We start from the raw sequence: 16,336 nt of genomic DNA on the forward strand, positions 1-16,336 counted from the left end.
AGCTAAAAGCCAGGACTAGTGGCACGAGGGGTGGACCTTCGGTGGTCCTGGAGGCAGGGCAGGCACCTGCACCCCAGCAGAGGAGAGTGCTCTGCTGGGCACCTCCACTCCTCTGATCTAGTTCCATTTTAATTTTGCCCAACTGAAATAAATATTCCTGAAGCTTTGCTGGTATCCCAAACTGACAGCGTATATTCTTATGGGAACTTTGAAGCAAACAGAAAAAGCTATTACAGAGACAAACATGCCTGGCATGGAGGTAATCTCACTTGAATATTGCTCAGATTCCCTTTTGGTTTATCAAAACTTAAAAGGCATTTGTCCTAGTTACTTCAGGCGCATTTTGGTGTGCATCAAGGGGAGCAGCACGTCTCAGAGACGCGTTGTGGTGCGGGCATTTACTGGCACGTTTAAGGTGAGACTCAGTCCTGAGAAGACATTCTGCCAAAGCAGGTTTCTCTCCTGCAGCTGACGGATGGCAGAGGGAAGCTGGCTCCGGGGGCATACGGGGTCTGCAGCGGGGCCGGCCGGGAGCAGCCACCCTGCAAGGGCCGGTGCACCGGGAGCCGGGGGCGCACTGCCCCACGGACAGGGGCGCAGCCCTGGGATGCAAAGGGGACAGGCCAGCAGGACCGAGAGCGGGGAATACGGGGCAAGCGCCGGGCACAAGGCGGGTCCCAGAGCCCCCAGGCACAGGCACCCCATGGCGCAGCGTGAGAGCAGCGATGATGTCCTGAGCTCAGAGGCAGCTCCCCAGCCGAGAAGCTGCCCTCCATGAGGCTTCCCACACCCTCCTGACTGAGCCCCATCCCAGAGCCCGACCCCAGCTGCAGCTGGGGCAGCTGGAGCCCTCAGCAAGTGGCAGGAGCACACCCGGGGTGGGAGAGATGAGGCCCTGCCAGCTGCTTTACCGACAAGTTTTTGGAGCCCGCTTTTCTAGATTAGAGGGCTGGACCAGATGACCTCCAGATGTCCCTTCCAAATGAAATTACTCCGCAAGGCTGTAAGTCCTCTGCAAACACCCCGTATTTCCTGCACAAGGTCTCCAGCTGACAGCTGGGGACTCAGTCTCCCCCCTGCACGTTTCTCCACAAAGCACTGTCCATCTAATTGCTTACTGGTGGAGGTGTCTTGGACTATGGTGTCACACTAGGAGCCAGAGCTCCCCCACCTATGCTCTTCGCCCTCCCACCCTAAACTAAAACATGACACCCAAAGCGCTGGGCATGGCCCTGGCGTTGCTGCGCTGCTCAGCGCTACCAGCTGAGCTGCCGGCAGTGCAGAAGGACCGTAGGCAGCCTGGCGACCCCAGGAGCATCCGGAGAAGTGAATGGCCTGTGCATCACCCACCTCCAGGGTCCCCCACCACCACCCCAGGGATTTATTTCTGAGAAGCTGCTGTAGGGGAAACTCAGGCTACAGCTGAGATGCAGAGGGGACTCAAATCAGCAGCTGGTGCCAAGCTGAAAACTGAGACACAGAGATGAAAATGAAACAGATTGTGGTAATTTCTTCTCAAATCCCTGATGCAGGTAGAACAAATCAAACGGATCTAACCCTTTCAAAAGCCAGGAAGGGAAAACAAATCATCTAAGGCTTTTAATAAATAAATAAATAAACCAGTGACTTAGTATTTAGGGCAAAGATCTCATTCACATTGCTGAGGAAAAAAAGGGATTGGGAATAGTGAATCAGTTCATATTGTTCCATGTAATAATATAAAAAAAAGAGATTGGGACATGGTATTTGTTTTATTAAACTCCCCAAGGAGAGGTCAAGAATATTAGAAATAAAGTCCCCAGGTTCCAGTTGATGCAATAACTGCAGTTTTAGCAATTTCAGAAGAAGGATGTTTCTTCAAGGTGGCAAAGTGCCAAGAATCTTCAGGGGAGGCGCTAGAAAAGGACGCTCTGTATTTCCTTGCCACGGAAGAGCACTGAGCTCAGTGCAGTTTTTATGGAGAGTGCCTGTCTGAACAGGACATCGGCAATTCACATTCCCTTTCGCAGAGATACTCACAGATCGGACCAAAGGAGGAGATATTTCAGAGAGTGGGGAGGATAATCCCCGGTTTCTTCAGCACACGTCCTGCTCTTTACGCACATGCCAGGGCAGGTGTCAGGCAAAACACCAGGCTTGCCAGATATCCATTCTGATCCAGACGAGTGTCTTATGCCATGCCCCTCTGATGCTACCTTATGGGTCTTAGGGATAGGAAGAGACTGGGGAAGGATCAGAACACTGTCTGGCAAGCTTCTGGAGTATGTTCATGATCATTTATTTTTACAGAGAAGATGCAGAAAACAGCCATAGAAACTCTTCTAGCACTTTGATTCCAAGTGGCTGAAAACATGAAGGCAGAGGTAATGTTGGCAGGAATGATCATGAAATGATAAGTGTTTGGCACTTCTTAGGAAGAAAGTGAGAAAGACCAACAAAATATGAGCAATGCATTGTGAAGCCAACCTCTATATGTTCTTGAATATTGGAGGCAAGGTTTCATGAAAGGCCAGCCCAGGGTGGGACGGATGGCCTCCAGAGATCCCTTTTAATCCAAACTGTTACATGATCCCATGATGGGGAAGGCGAAGGATAACAGACTTCAGACCTATCCCAACATGGAGGATGCATAAGCAGTGAAGTAAGAAACCAGCTAAATCATAAGACAATCATTGACTTCAAACACACTACATGAACTGGAAAACAGGAGGGATTGCTATAGACAGATGGAAAGGAAAAGCACAAGCATGAGAGGAAATGATACCATGGTGAGAAGCAAGTATTCATTCTGTAAATACACTGAGACCAAGGAAAAGATCCCAGGAATTGCTGGCAGTTGTTGGTGCTCCTTTGGCTAACTGCAGAGAGGGAAAGCCTTCAATGGCTGAAACTGAGAAGACCAATGTGCTTAACACTTGTTTTTTCTTTAAATAAGAAATCAACCACGAGATTTCAGAGGCAGAGAGTTAAGATCCTACCTGGAAACCAGACGGAGAATTAATTAAGAATATTTGGATGTGCCTGACTACACATGTGGTAGGAACTTTTAGAACAGATTGAAGCAATCTTGGAATACCTAAGGTCATCTGTGTGGGTGCCAGAGCAGTGGCACAGGCTGCCCAGAGAGGCTGTGGGGTCCCTTCCCTGGAGACATTCACACCCCGCCTGGACACGGTCCTGTGCCCCTGCTCTGGGGGTGCCTGGTCAAGCAGGCGGTGGGACGGGGTGAGCTCCCGAGGGCCCTGCCAACCCCCACCATGCTGGGATTCTGTGATCTTTGAAAGCTCATGTTACATAGTGTGTCCAAAAGAGTGGAAAATAGCAAATGGCCAAAAAAGGGGGGGAAAAAAAAAGCTAAATAAATACCGTCACTTCACTTCTTGGAAAAAAATATTGGAACAAATAACAAGCCAAAGTATTTGCGCTTGCCTTGAAGGAAGCAATGCGGTAACAGTCAGAAGGGATTTGTCAAGGACAGACTGCGAGAGGAGCCGGCTGCCGAGCAGCAGCCGCACACCTCAGCCTTTGCTGGGCTCCTCACAGCCCCACAGCTGCCCTGAGAACGCCCAGCCGCAGGGTGGGAGAACAACCCTCCGATGCCTCCCGATGTCAAAGGGTGGAGGTACCCAGGGGCTGACCTGGGTCAGCGTCCCCTTTAGTAAAGTGAACAACGCATTGGAGATGATCTTTGCCAAACCTACAGGCAGTACAGGGGCTGCAAAATACTCCAAAGAACAGGATTAGGGTTTAAATGGATCCTGATAAACTGAAGGTACTAAAACTATGCAGGAATCACCAACTGCACAAGGAATCAGATAGGGAAACACTGGTTATGTAGTGGGTTTTGAGGGGGAAAAAACATGGAGGCTATCACACGCTGAATATGAGTCACACATCACACCATTTCCTAAAACGCAATATGATGAGCTATCAAAACTACAGCCTGAAAACCATGCAACACAATTCTGCTGCTGCACTCCTCTGCTGCCGTGTGCCTGCTCTGGGCACCACACTGCCGGGAAGGAGTGGGATGGTGGGAGCCTGGAGGGGAGCCTGGAGAGCAGCCAGGGCAGGAGCTCGGTGAAAATGGACCTTTGGGAAGGGCAAGGCAATGGGGGCAAACAGCCGACAGAAGAGACGACACCAAGGAAAACATGGCAAGCAGCCTTCAGGTGTGCGAGACTGCTACGAGGGGGAAGTGAGCGAGCTCTTCACCGTACCTAAGCAGAGTAAATGTGGCATTACAAACCAGTGGAAGAAATATTCAGATCAGCCATTAGAAAACTTCCTAGTGGTGAGGACAGAGGGAGGCAGGAGTGAGGAAAAAGGCCAGGGCACATCCGTCACCGGGGTCTCCCAAGAACAGTCAGATGAGCACAGTCAGCGTTCTGTGGGTTGCACCCTCGCTGGACCACCCATCACACAGCCAGGGGGGTTCAGAGCCAACTGCATCAGCAACAGCCTCCCCCAGGGCTTGCTCTCAGGAGCGGGTTATTAGCACAAATGCAGATGATCACCAAAAGGCATTTGGGGACACGCCATGCGAGGCTTACCCAAGCCACGCTGGGATGGATTAACCTCAGGCGTCACTCAGGTCCTCTGCTCCACGCTCCTTGTCGCCCTGCCCATCCCACTTGAGACAGGCTCCTGGCCACGAGCCACCCCTCACCACAAGGACGGTCGACCCCAGGCTAGCACCCACCACCCCTGCCCCAGGGCCAGACCTGGGCTCCCATGCTCGGCCTCCCCTGGCCAGTGGACCTGCCGCTCAGCCTCCATGGAGGTCGGAGAGCTGCAGACCACGGGAGGACTCCGGCACCACAACCACTGGTGGGGCTGAAGTCGTGAGAGCAACATGGACAAGTAACTGCTCCTGCTGTTGGTGCAGCTGAGCGCCAGCGCCGAGGCTACCGCCAGCCAGCCCACAGGCGCACGAGGTGCTTCTGGAAAAAATGAAACGCTAATGCTAAACTAGTTTTCATTTAAATCCTCTTTGTCATCCTGAATATATTTGCAAAACAATCAGAATTTTGCTGGGAGTCTTCACCCTCAAAATAAAGAATTTTTGGGCAAAATTGCCGATACTAAATTTTCTTGATATTTACTCTAATAAAAATCTGACCCAGAATCAATCTTTCTGCAAGACTTTTCAAGGAAGATGTGAGAGGACTCTGCATGTTTATGGATGCTTTGTCGCTTACCACAAAGCAAAGGCTTTCTTGTTTGAAAACAAACATGCCTGGGAACAGAGTATTCAGATGAGACAGGGATCACCGCACCGCTCTTCCCCAGCCCAGAGTAAATAAAAGCTCTGTCAGACCAACACAAACACACTGCGAACGGACCGGGAGAGCAAGAAGGGCAAAAAACAAGTGAAAGAAATACCAGGTCAAATAAAATACCACTATTAATTAGCTGGTCTAAGCAGTTGTTAGGACACAGCGTCATGCTGAACAGCAATGGTGTGTGCATACAGCTGTGTAATTTAAGAGAATATCAGCCCGTGCGACTTGGAGAGCGTGACAGGAGGGGACACGGGGCAGTGGCTATTGGGCTCAAACCCTACTGCCTGATTGACAGCCTCTGCTTCTCCTCCCCTCTGACTTACCACCTCTTTTTTTCTCACATCACTAAGACCACCTCTGTATGATCCTGAACTTGCCAGCAGGTACCAGCCACTGAACACGCAGGTTGCACACATGTGACTTTCACCTGTCCCAAACTCAGTGTAATGAATTTCACAATCCTCCAATCCCTGCAAAAATATCCAAGTTTATGAAAATAATGGAGTAAAATGCACTTTCATATGCATTTTATAAAATGCATATGGCTAGGAATAATTAAGTCATCTCCAGCAATGCTTTAGAAGTTTGCACAAGCAGGAGACAGAAGAACACGGGGTGGGTACTCACTCTAGCAGCGCTTGGCAGCAGGACGAAGAGAAAACTGCCTTCCTCTGCCCTTTCTGGGCAGAGCTGTGATGGACGGCACGGCGAGCAGCCTTCCCACTGGCTCCAACGCAGAGCCAGTCAGCCCAGGCACCAACACTCAGCAGGTGATTCGGAGGCCTGTGCACCAAGCCAAAGAGGAGCCCCAAGCCTGCGGCAGCATCCCACCCCTCCTGCACTCGGCGGGGAGCATAGGGGAGACATGGGGCCAGCAGGCAGGGCAGCAGCTACGCAGGTCGAAGCCCACAGTGCAGCACATCACCTGCCGGCCACCGGCTCTTCCAGTAGCACTAGAGACCCACTTTTACAAGCTCCCCTCGTGCTGCTGCCCATGGCAGACCCCAAATCCCCCAGCACCTCCATGTCCAGCCAAGCTCCTGCTCCCTCCCCACCACGAACTGCCTGGCTGGGTACGGCTTGACCATTCCCTAGCTGCCTTCCTCCTGCCTTGCCATCAGGAGCTCCAGGTAATTTTGAGAATACCTCCAAAACCTTATTAATTATAAAAGCCCACAGTATTCTTTTTTACACACCCCAACCTCCTAATGCTTTTATAATCATACTGTGCTTCTGGCTTCAGCAAGTCCCAAGGCGGCGAATTCCTGAGCTAACTGCAGGGTGAAGAAAAACCACTGTTTCGTACTGCTCTTACATGTGCTCGCCATTAATTTCATTGCATGCTCCTTTCTCCTTGTGCCGTGAAACAGGCAGAGGTTCCCTTTTTCCCCTCTGATAAGCCATTCAGTATTTTCAATATTTTTAACATATTTCCTCCTATTCATCTCGTTTCTAAGGTAACAATCCTGTTGTTCTTCATCTCTCTCCAAAGAAGATATTTTTTTTCCTCATTCCTGATCATTTTCACTGCATCTCTGAAACCCTTTAGCTCACCCTGTTCTTGCTGACTGGTAGTGCCCAGCCTGGTATGCAGCGCTCCGAGGTGCCATCATTGATTTTGACCAAGGCACTAAACGGTTTTCCATATTACCATCCATCACACTGTTAGGTCATCTAATATCACTACATTTTGTATTGAAGTTGCACATTGAGCAGAGCCCTCCGTTGAGCTGTTTAGAAAACACCCTGCAACTTCTCTTGAGTTAAACTATTAATTAATAATCCTACTAGGTACATGAGTGGTTCAATTTTTTTTCCCCCTCTAGTAGCTATTTTACATTTATTTTCATTATTTTTTATTCACTGACATGTTTCTTTTTTCCCCAAATTCTTTAGATTGCCTCAAAGGGCCTCAGAGCTGTTTCTGCTATGGAGTTAATGTAAATAGCTACCACCTAGATTAGTTCTTCAATGCTCAAATCCATTTGTTGGTCATTAGTGAACACAGCTACATATCAGACCTGGTACACACTCGTCAAACTCCTGCTCTGGCCTCACGGTATCAGAGTTTCTCGTTAGCCCTTTCTGAGCAGACGCTGCTTTACATCAGCCATGGCTGCAGTCACTCTCGCCTCTCCACTAACAGAGGGCTTCCAAAAGCAAAGCCTGACCCCAGTGGTCGCCGAAGGGACCCTTGGCCATGGAGGCTCTCCAGCAGCACTTCTGCTGTCTGAGGGGAGCAGCAGCCGTCCTCCTGGATCAGAACGGGTGCCCATGCCTGGCTTCCAGCCGAAGGCAAGCACCAGTTGTGGTGAGCAGTGTCAGAGCCGATGTTTGCATTGCACGTGGCCAGCGAGGGACGGGGAGCAGCAGGAGAACACAAGGTCCACGTCGCAGCCTATGGGCTGCAGAAACCACCCGAAGCACAAGGAAGGCCTCCCCATGCTGCTCAGCGGGTCAGGCAAGGGTGTCCATCAGCCGCTCCCGGGCCCCGGAGGGTTCAGTCGAGCAATGCCACCACCGGGGCCCGCAGGCAGAATAACCCAAATAACCACGGGTCAGTTGGGATGCATTAAGTGTTGGCTTATCTGCAATGTGCCACCTCGGAGTATCAGTTTTCAAGATGCATTCATTGTCATAGCAACGACCAGCGCAACGCGGCATTGATGTACTTACCGTTTTTCTGAGACGCAAGATTAGACTGAGGGCTGGGGAGAAGATCAAGGCAAACACCCCTCGGTGCTTGCTCCAGGCCCCGGGCAGCCCCGCTCCCTGCGGTGCACCAACAGGGAGACACAGGGCCGCATCGGGCTCCACTGACCTTCCCACTCCCCACCTGCCGCCCAGGGTCCCGCGGGTGCCCGGCCCCGTGCAGGCATGGGGGCTCCGCTGGGTGCCGAGGCACGTGCCGGCTGTGGCACGGGGCAGCCCTGCTCTGCCTCCCCCCGGCCCCTTACCTGGCCTTGCCGCGGCTGCTCCTCCGGAGCGTGGGCAGGTCGGCCTCCTTCTCCTCCTGAACCCGCTGCAGGGATGGGGAGCGGCTGTGGGCACTGCGGGCGCTGCCAGAGCTTGCCAGGCTGCCATCCCCCGCCCCGGCCCCCGCTGCTGCCTCCTGCATCTGCGCCAGCAGCTGCGGGGGCAGGCTGCGGAGCGAGGGCACCGGCGAGTAGGACGCCCGGCTCTCGGCCTTCAGGTTGTTGTCGCTGGCCGAGCGCTGCAGCATTCGCGGGGAGGAGAGGCCGCCGGCGCCGAGGATCCGTCTCCGCTTCGTGTAGCTGGGAGTTTCTCTGAAAGGCACTGCAAAAGAGCCAGGGAAATCAGCATTAGCTACCAGGTGCACAGTGCAAAGCCAGCGTTGGCCAGCCACGCTTGGGCTGGAAGATGGCGGCAACGCTGGACGGCTGGGAAGCCGGGAACGGCCGGGGCAGAGGAGGACGCAGCTCCACCTGCTACCAGCACCACCCCAGGGAAACCACCCTGGGAGCATGTGGGGCAGGCGAGCCCGACCGCAGCGCACAGGCACGGGGAGGACTTGGAGATGGCATCTCAGGAAGCATCGAGGAGCGCTGCCAGAGGCAGAGCCGGCGCCGGCAAGGGCACGCAGGGAGGGCACACGGCGCCACCGGTGGGACCCCTGCCAGCCCCTCTCCAACTGCCGCCCCTCGGTTCAGAGGTGGCGACACAAGCATGGGACGTTGATGCTGGCAGTAACCCCAGCCACTGCTTACTCTTCTTTTTCAGAGGCAAGGAAGGCCTAAATCTACAGGTTCAGGCATGTGCCAAGCGCAAACCTAGAAAATACAATGCACAGACTAAAATACCAGCTACTCCCTGCCCTACCTGACACTCTACCCAACCCTCGGGAGTGTGCGGAAGAAATGGGCCTCACAAAGGCACCTGAGGATGTAAACCCCCGCCTCTGCCTGAAGCTCTGCAGAAGAAGGAGGAGTGAAACGGGGAACCCGACATGGTCACAGAAGAATAGGGCTCTGCTGCTGAGCCACAGCACTGCAGACCTCAGGTCAGGAAAGACATATTTCCTAAACTTTAATGAACCCACTTCCATCCTGAAGCTTAATGTGCTTGAAGTTTGTCTGACAAGTGTGGCAACATCCAGCCCATTTCTGGTGCAAACGTAGTGGCAGAAGCAAGGGGACAGGGAAAAGCACGCAGAGGTCTCCTGTGCTCCTGCTCAAAGGCACGCTCAGGAGTGGTGTGATCCTGCTCACAGGGGACCTCCCACCCCATCGGCATTCGAGACTCCCCTGGCTTCACCCCTCCGAGGCCACCCCTCCCACAGCAACTTGCACAAAGGCGTGTGAGCCCTGAACACAGTCCGATGGCCACCGCCAAGGGGCTGCAGATCGGGAGCAGCCAGGGAGCTGGCAGAAAGCTGCCCAATGTTGAGCGAGGCCGCAGACCTGTGTCACCCTTGACCGAACACCCTGAAGGCATTTCCCAGCTGTGCCGTGTGGCCGCACTCAGAATATTTTTCCGAGGAATATATTGGGTCCAAAGTACAAGACTTTCAGGCTCCTGTAAATCTTCCTGTTGTCATAGCAACGCGATGCATTTGTTCCCTGATGAGTTTCAACCACGTGGTGTGGGCATTTCTGCTGGCAGCATCCGTGATCCCCTCGGCAGCTCAGCCCAGCTCCCCGGCCTCCTGCCCGCAGCCTCGGTGCAGCCATTGCCCCACGTCCAGGCCACCCAGACAGGAAAAATGGGTCAAAATGGTCACCCAGAGGCCACAGGCAAGGAGGGATGTCAGAGGGAAGGAAGCAAGGCCTGGGCCGTGGGGTAAAATGTGCTGTGGATTCAACATCTGGTAGTTCGCAGGACTGTAGCATGGAGGATGCTGATGCCTGTCCTACCAACACAACACACTGGAGAGGAAGCCACAGTCAGGGCTAACTACAGCCATGCCACAGGCAGTGCTGAACAGGTTTGGTTGACAAGGACTGCCAACCTGAGTTCATGTGTCATCCAGACGTATGACAGATCGCCAGGAGACATTTAATTTTGTACTACATCACTTCTCATAGGAAAACCACTTTAAAAAAATCAGAGAAGCAAACATTAAATGGATGCATGTCATGGTAACTGGCAGATCTAAAAATTATTAGAAATTGAATAGTCGCTGGAAACACATGGAATTTTCTTGCTAGCGTCAAAGAGCTGTTTTCAAACCACGCCAAGTCAGTAACTTTAAGCACGGTTCTTGGAAAAGAAAAGTACAGAATTACTTTTAGTAAAAGTGCCAAATGCTGCCTACTGATAAAGGCACATCAGTCAGTGCCTGAACACTTTTCCAAACCAAAGGCCAATGCACATACTGGTCAAGTGAGTACACCCATGGCGTACTTCCAGGGACCAACACCAAAGGTGAAACCAAGTGATGAGGGGTTTGTAATCTGAGAATGGCCGTGAGCTCATAGCATCAGCCAAGCAAACACGAGCTCAGTGCCGATGTGCCAGAACAATGTGAGCCTGTTACACCCAAGCTGGGGAACAGCGATGCTCCAGAGAGGTGGTCTCAGCAGTGCTCCGTCAGCGGGCAGTGTCACTGCTGGAGAAATGCCAGGTTTGGATCAACACCGTATAAGAACTTTTGTAAACAGGAAATATTCAGCTAGAAAAAAATTGAATCTAGAAAAAACTGCTTAGACCATTTTTCCTCCATCCTGGGAGAAGCCAGGAGCAGCGGACAGCCCTTTGCAGATGACCGGTGCCACCGGTGCTCCGCACCAGCTGTTCAGGCAGAGTCCACGCTGCGCTCCCCACTGCGTGGGTCCATTACTACAAGGAGGCAAAATGGGCCACTCAGAGCACCAGAACTACAGCCAAACCCATGCTGAGGTACTGGCCCGGTCCGTCGCCCTTCCGTGCATGACTGGGCTCAGCATCATTGGTCTTGACACCAAACCAAGAGGGAAAGAAAGAGAAAAACGAGAGTGCAACGATGAAAACTTCAGACAGCAGGAAGTGGCCTGGATTCGCTGTAGTGTGTTTTATAAATTAATTATTATTTTCTTGATATTAATTGCTTAGGAAAAAATCATAACTGTACGTCGAACCGATCATATGCAAGCTTACTGTAAAATAATCCTATTGGCGCACTGCTTTTACCAAGTTGACAAAAGGAAAAAAAAAAGAAAAAAAATTCAGAGATTTATCTTGCAAGGGAAGAAAGAAGATCCTCTTGGTCTGTGCTAGATCTCCTCTGCTCCTGGTTGTCCTAGCTTAACTGAAAAGCAGTAAACCTGTCCTAGTCCCTGCTTTCCCCCACTGCACAGATTTCACATGAGGGAGATGTCGAGTGGGTCAGGGCCAGGTTCAGAGGGGGAAGATCAGCACAGTTCATGGAAAGACATTCACAGCAAGCACCAATTATTGGGCAGTGAGACAAGAACGGGTTGCCCAAGCACTCACTGGTAAAAGGGAAGGTACTTTATAATTCTTGACACAGGTCAGGGCAAGTGGCTTAATTTAGCCTGTCAAATAAATCACCTGGTCACCCATTTCCACGCTTTACGAAAGAAAAGTCATCACCTTATATATTCAAAGTGCTCCCTCCCAACATCAAAATTATAGCGTCCACCATAGAAACAAAGGAAAACACAACCTTTCTCTCAGATTCACATCAGAGAGGAAAAGCAGAGTGGGTGGAGAAAGCAGCCCCAGACTGCTCTGCTACTCACTAATCCATTCATCGTACCATGCAGTATAATGTCCCTGAAGCACAACATAACATAGCATTTACAGGAGTAAACGAGAAGGTATCCAGGTCACATAACAGATTGTAAAGCCAAAGTTTCCCAAGTATTTAATTCCAGAAGCATATTAAGAGGACAGTATTAGAGCTGCAAAGGCAGTCTCCTAAAAGACAGGACTAACCTACAGTAACTGTGCAATTCTAATTTGGCCCCTAGCACACAGGAACCACAAGCGAGGAAGGATTCAGACAGCCTGTTTCATTTGCCAAAGTGGGGTTTAAGGGCAAGGGCATCACGAGTCCCAGAAATGTGACAAAGCCTGCTTTCCAGCACTATCATGGGAGCACAGATTTTTCAGACGATATCTATTTAGATTGCAAAGATCCCTAGGCTCTCAGGTGTCCAGAGATGCTCTGATGTTTCCTGACCCAAGAAGCTGCAGCCAAGGACCCAGACTGTCTACTCTGGCACAAAGACGAGAGCTCAGGGGGACTCGGCAAAGCCCTTGGGAGCCTCAAAAAGGTACAGATGAGGGAAACCTCACCTGTCCTACTTCAGTGCTTAGCTTCTGGCGCCTGGACTGCCTCGAGGCCCATTTCAGGGCCACTGTGCAGCCAGGAAGGCAACTGGACCAAGAGCAGAAGTTCCTGCAGAGGTTAGAGATCTAGAAATGACAGTACATGCCTGGGAAAGCCTGGCTTTCACTGACAACGCTGATGATCAGCCATCCAGACAGCTTCACAGGAGGAGGGCTCTCAGAGGAATACAGCTATTGCTTGTGTAAGCGATACTTCCCTCTCCAGATGCTCCAGAGCTTCTCCAGACCCCTCACCTAAGCCCAGGCTTAAGTCCAGCCAATCTGGAAGCTCTGCCATGCAGATACAGTGCAAGCCTGGGCCTTTCTGGACAAAAATTAGATATTCAGAGAGATACAACCTTGTTCTTAGCTGTGATGTGTAATGAGATGAAGACAGCAAGGAAGACAAAATCTGTTGCACGTGGCAGAAATGTGGAAGATTGTCTGCCACGGCCAGGTGGCAAAGGACAGGAGATACCCAAACTGCATGGGATGTGGGCTGGGGCAAATCCGTAAAGCAGATCCTGAAGCAAAAGAGGACCCAGTGGAAGCAGTTTGATGTTGAAGGGTGCTATGAGTGCACTTATTTGCACGAGGAAGTCCACCAGATCAGCATTTAGCACAGTCACAGGACAGCAAAGGCATCAGGAACACAGCCGGGGGCTGCAGCAGACAGAAAATCAAGTCTACCACATACACAGGGCAGCGATGCGAGCCAAGGACAACCGCAGTCTGCACTGAGCCTGGCTCAGTGCTGGAGCCCTCTAGGCATCCTTTTATTGCTGTTTTTAAATTAGCCTTTCTTGGAGAGGCAAGCAAGAGACCAACAACCCTAACGTGATTTGCTGTTTACTTCTCTCCCTGGGGAAACACCATGTGTTCAAAAGCAAAAGTCTTGGGGAAACTCTCTGCTGTTCTGAGGAAGATGAGTGAAAGATGAGAACTTCGTACTAGGGTTGGAAGTGCCGAATTAACTGTATCTTATAGCATCCTTCAGAGGCCCCGGCTCCCTAACAGAACAGCGCACAGACCAGCCACTTGCTCGCAACAGCCAAATTACGTTGTGTAGCTACATCCAGGTCTCCAGAATGTGCAATAATCCCAGCCCCACGTAATGTCTTAAAAACACAGGAGGATCCCACCTCTGCCTGCACTGTCCTGTGGGACAGCCAGCGCTAAGCTTCTGCACCATTCCAGTGAGGATGCCATGGTCCTGCCTGCTCCCCTGGCTCTAACTCTGAAGGCCAACCTCCTCCAGCACAGCAGTGGCTTCATTCAGTCAAAAATTAGGTCACCCTGAGCTTTAGAGAAAGCTTAGTCCTCTTCTGTTCAGAAGGACATTGAGCAAGGTTCCTTCATGCCACTCTCCCCTCTGTATCCTCTGTGTGAGCCCTACCTTGTCACCGAGATGGGACCCTGTCCCATCCCTTGCTGGCCACTGTCACAGCAGTACGAAGGACTGAAATCATGCTCCTCACCAGAAAGAGGGTAGCCAAAAGGGAGGGCTGGAGAGGGCTCCTAGCAGGCTGGGGATCTGCTGCAGGACGCGAGATGTGTCCCATCCAACAGCTTCCCAGTGCCAGAAGGTGGAGGCACCCGCCCCATCCTCATCCCTTCCCCTGCTCCCGCCCGCACTGGGACTCTGACGCCCCAGGTGTCAGAGCAGCCTGACGGCTCAACTCATCAGCCTCCTGGAAAGCACACGCAGCAAAATGAAACCAATGAATAACCGCGCGGGAGTAGTTTTCTTCTGGGTCAGTGAAAACCAGAGCCACGCAGAGCTAGGGGCAGGAAAGCATGCAGGAGCAAGGCAGACCAGTGGACAAGACCCCCCCTTACGCTGGGAGCTGAGACCGGCACAGCCCTGTCCTAGTGCCAGGTAACCACAGGAGCAACTGCAGGAACATGCCTCCGGCCGGCCAAGATACAGCAGCAGCTGGAAGCAGCTTCATACACCGTCCTCGCAGGGCCGGGGAGGGGTCTGGGCCACCAGGGCAGGAGCCAGCAAGGGAAGAGCGGGAGGGGGCGTGCACAGTGGGGCATCCAAGGAAGGCCCACAAGCTAAGACTGGACCGGGAAGCAGCCCGGTCTGGCTACCTGTGTCCTCAGGCCCCTCGCAGAGGCAGTAGAGAGATTTGGGAGCAAGGCTCAGAGAGGGTGGGTTTCCCCCACGGGAGCACAGTTCCCAGCCAGAACCAGGGCAGCCAGCCCAGTGAGGGCAGGGGGACATGGCCATCATCCCCCACAGCCTGGGGGAGTGGAGCACCCAGCCAGGACACAGCTCCGATTCCCCAAGCCTCAGAGCAGGGACAGGGTAGCAGGAAGAGACCTTGGACCTGATATGAGACCTGAGGAGCTGCTCCCCAGCCAGGGTCTGATGTGCCAGACCTCAGCGCGGAGACTCAGGCTTTGTACAGGCAGCTTACTCATAACGCCAACTTATAACAGGAAGAGCTGATTTGCCTTGGTCTGGCACATGCACTCCTTGCCAGGAGGCTCCGAGGTGCCCCGGTGTGCTGTGGTGCCCCAAATCACCCTATCAGTCCCAAGGCAGGCTTCAGCCAGCCCCAGGGGCTGCACGGCCGGCTTCTCCCTGCTCCTCAACCTGCCTGAAGCTGGTAATAACAACAATAAAGCACTGAGCCTGAACGCCAGCCACCAGGTGCCAGAAACAGGATAGTTTCAGGCTGCTGCCAGGCAGCCAATTCTGACGAAGGTTCCCCTCCCCATCCCCCAAACCCACTGTCCCTGGTGGGGAAGGGAGGGAAGTGAAAGCAATAAAGAAAAAAAAACTTTGTGCCGTTCATACAATCAGCTTTGAAGATTCTTTTCTATACCTTCTCAAGAGTTTAATCAAAGTATGTTTACTGGGTTTCTCGCAGCAAAATGAATCACTTCAGTTACCATGACAGCGCTGCTCGAAGCAGCACAACCATGCCCCAGCCAGCCTAGTTCATCTGATGCTCCCATGTTTGCTTTCTGCCCTCCAGAAGGGGAAATGCACAGCTCTTGACTCGAAAATGCCTCTCACCACTCAGGTGTGGTGGGAGCAGGACGCAGCCAGGGCTCCCCAAGGAGCTCCCAGCCCCGAGATGCTGCGCTGGCACCTGGGTGGCACCTGGACCACACTCCAAACAAGCCCGAGCTGCAGCCTAACGAGCCAAAGTGTAATCAACACTCGGAGGTTATTTAGATTTGCTGGCTCAATGTTAAATATTCATGTAAAAAAGCAAAAGCGCACGGAGTGCAAATGTCTCCACAGTTCCAAGCTGAGAGGCCACATTTACATTTTAATAGTGGAAAATTACAAAGCAAACTGGAGAAGGCGCATAGCATCTCCCCTCATGCGGCACAGAGCAGACTGTGCCCAGGCTTCTCTCCCATGTGGGAGAGAGAGGCTACTCCAAGAGACCTTCCAGGCATTTTTTTTTTTCTAGGAATGAAAACTAAAGGAAAAGGACAAGATGATGAGGCACACCAGAACCTCTCAGCTCCAAAGAGTGAGATGGCCATTTCCCTCAGTACTGAGAAGTAGTCCACTGAAAGGAATTATAGCCTCGTTATATTTTTAATTAAAAAAAAAAAAATCATCCTCCAACCACTTCTCCAGCCATCTCCATTTGCCTCCCAGCTACTGAATTTTACACCTGATGCTGCACCCCTGGACGCAGCCCCTCAGAGCCACCCCTCCTCTCCCACCTGCCCCTCCTCACTCTTCCACCTGAACATAGGTCTCTCACCTCGTCCTGCTCATGCCA

General features: G+C 52.2%; 1 protein-coding gene across 11 annotated transcripts in view; it reads right to left on the minus strand.

The window, feature by feature from the left end:
• Positions 1-16,336, minus strand: part of SHANK3 (SH3 and multiple ankyrin repeat domains 3) — a 401,813-nt gene that overhangs the window by 245,430 nt on the left and 140,047 nt on the right. For all 11 annotated transcript variants that reach the window (XM_075081824.1, XM_075081828.1, XM_075081835.1 and 8 more), the window contains one exon: positions 8,243-8,582. In XM_075081824.1, the coding sequence (XP_074937925.1) occupies positions 8,243-8,582 (340 nt within the window). The remainder of the gene's footprint in view (positions 1-8,242; positions 8,583-16,336) is intronic.

The sequence above is a fragment of the Phalacrocorax aristotelis genome, chromosome 1 (assembly GCF_949628215.1).
Source record: "Phalacrocorax aristotelis chromosome 1, bGulAri2.1, whole genome shotgun sequence".
Taxonomy (NCBI): domain Eukaryota; kingdom Metazoa; phylum Chordata; class Aves; order Suliformes; family Phalacrocoracidae; genus Phalacrocorax; species Phalacrocorax aristotelis.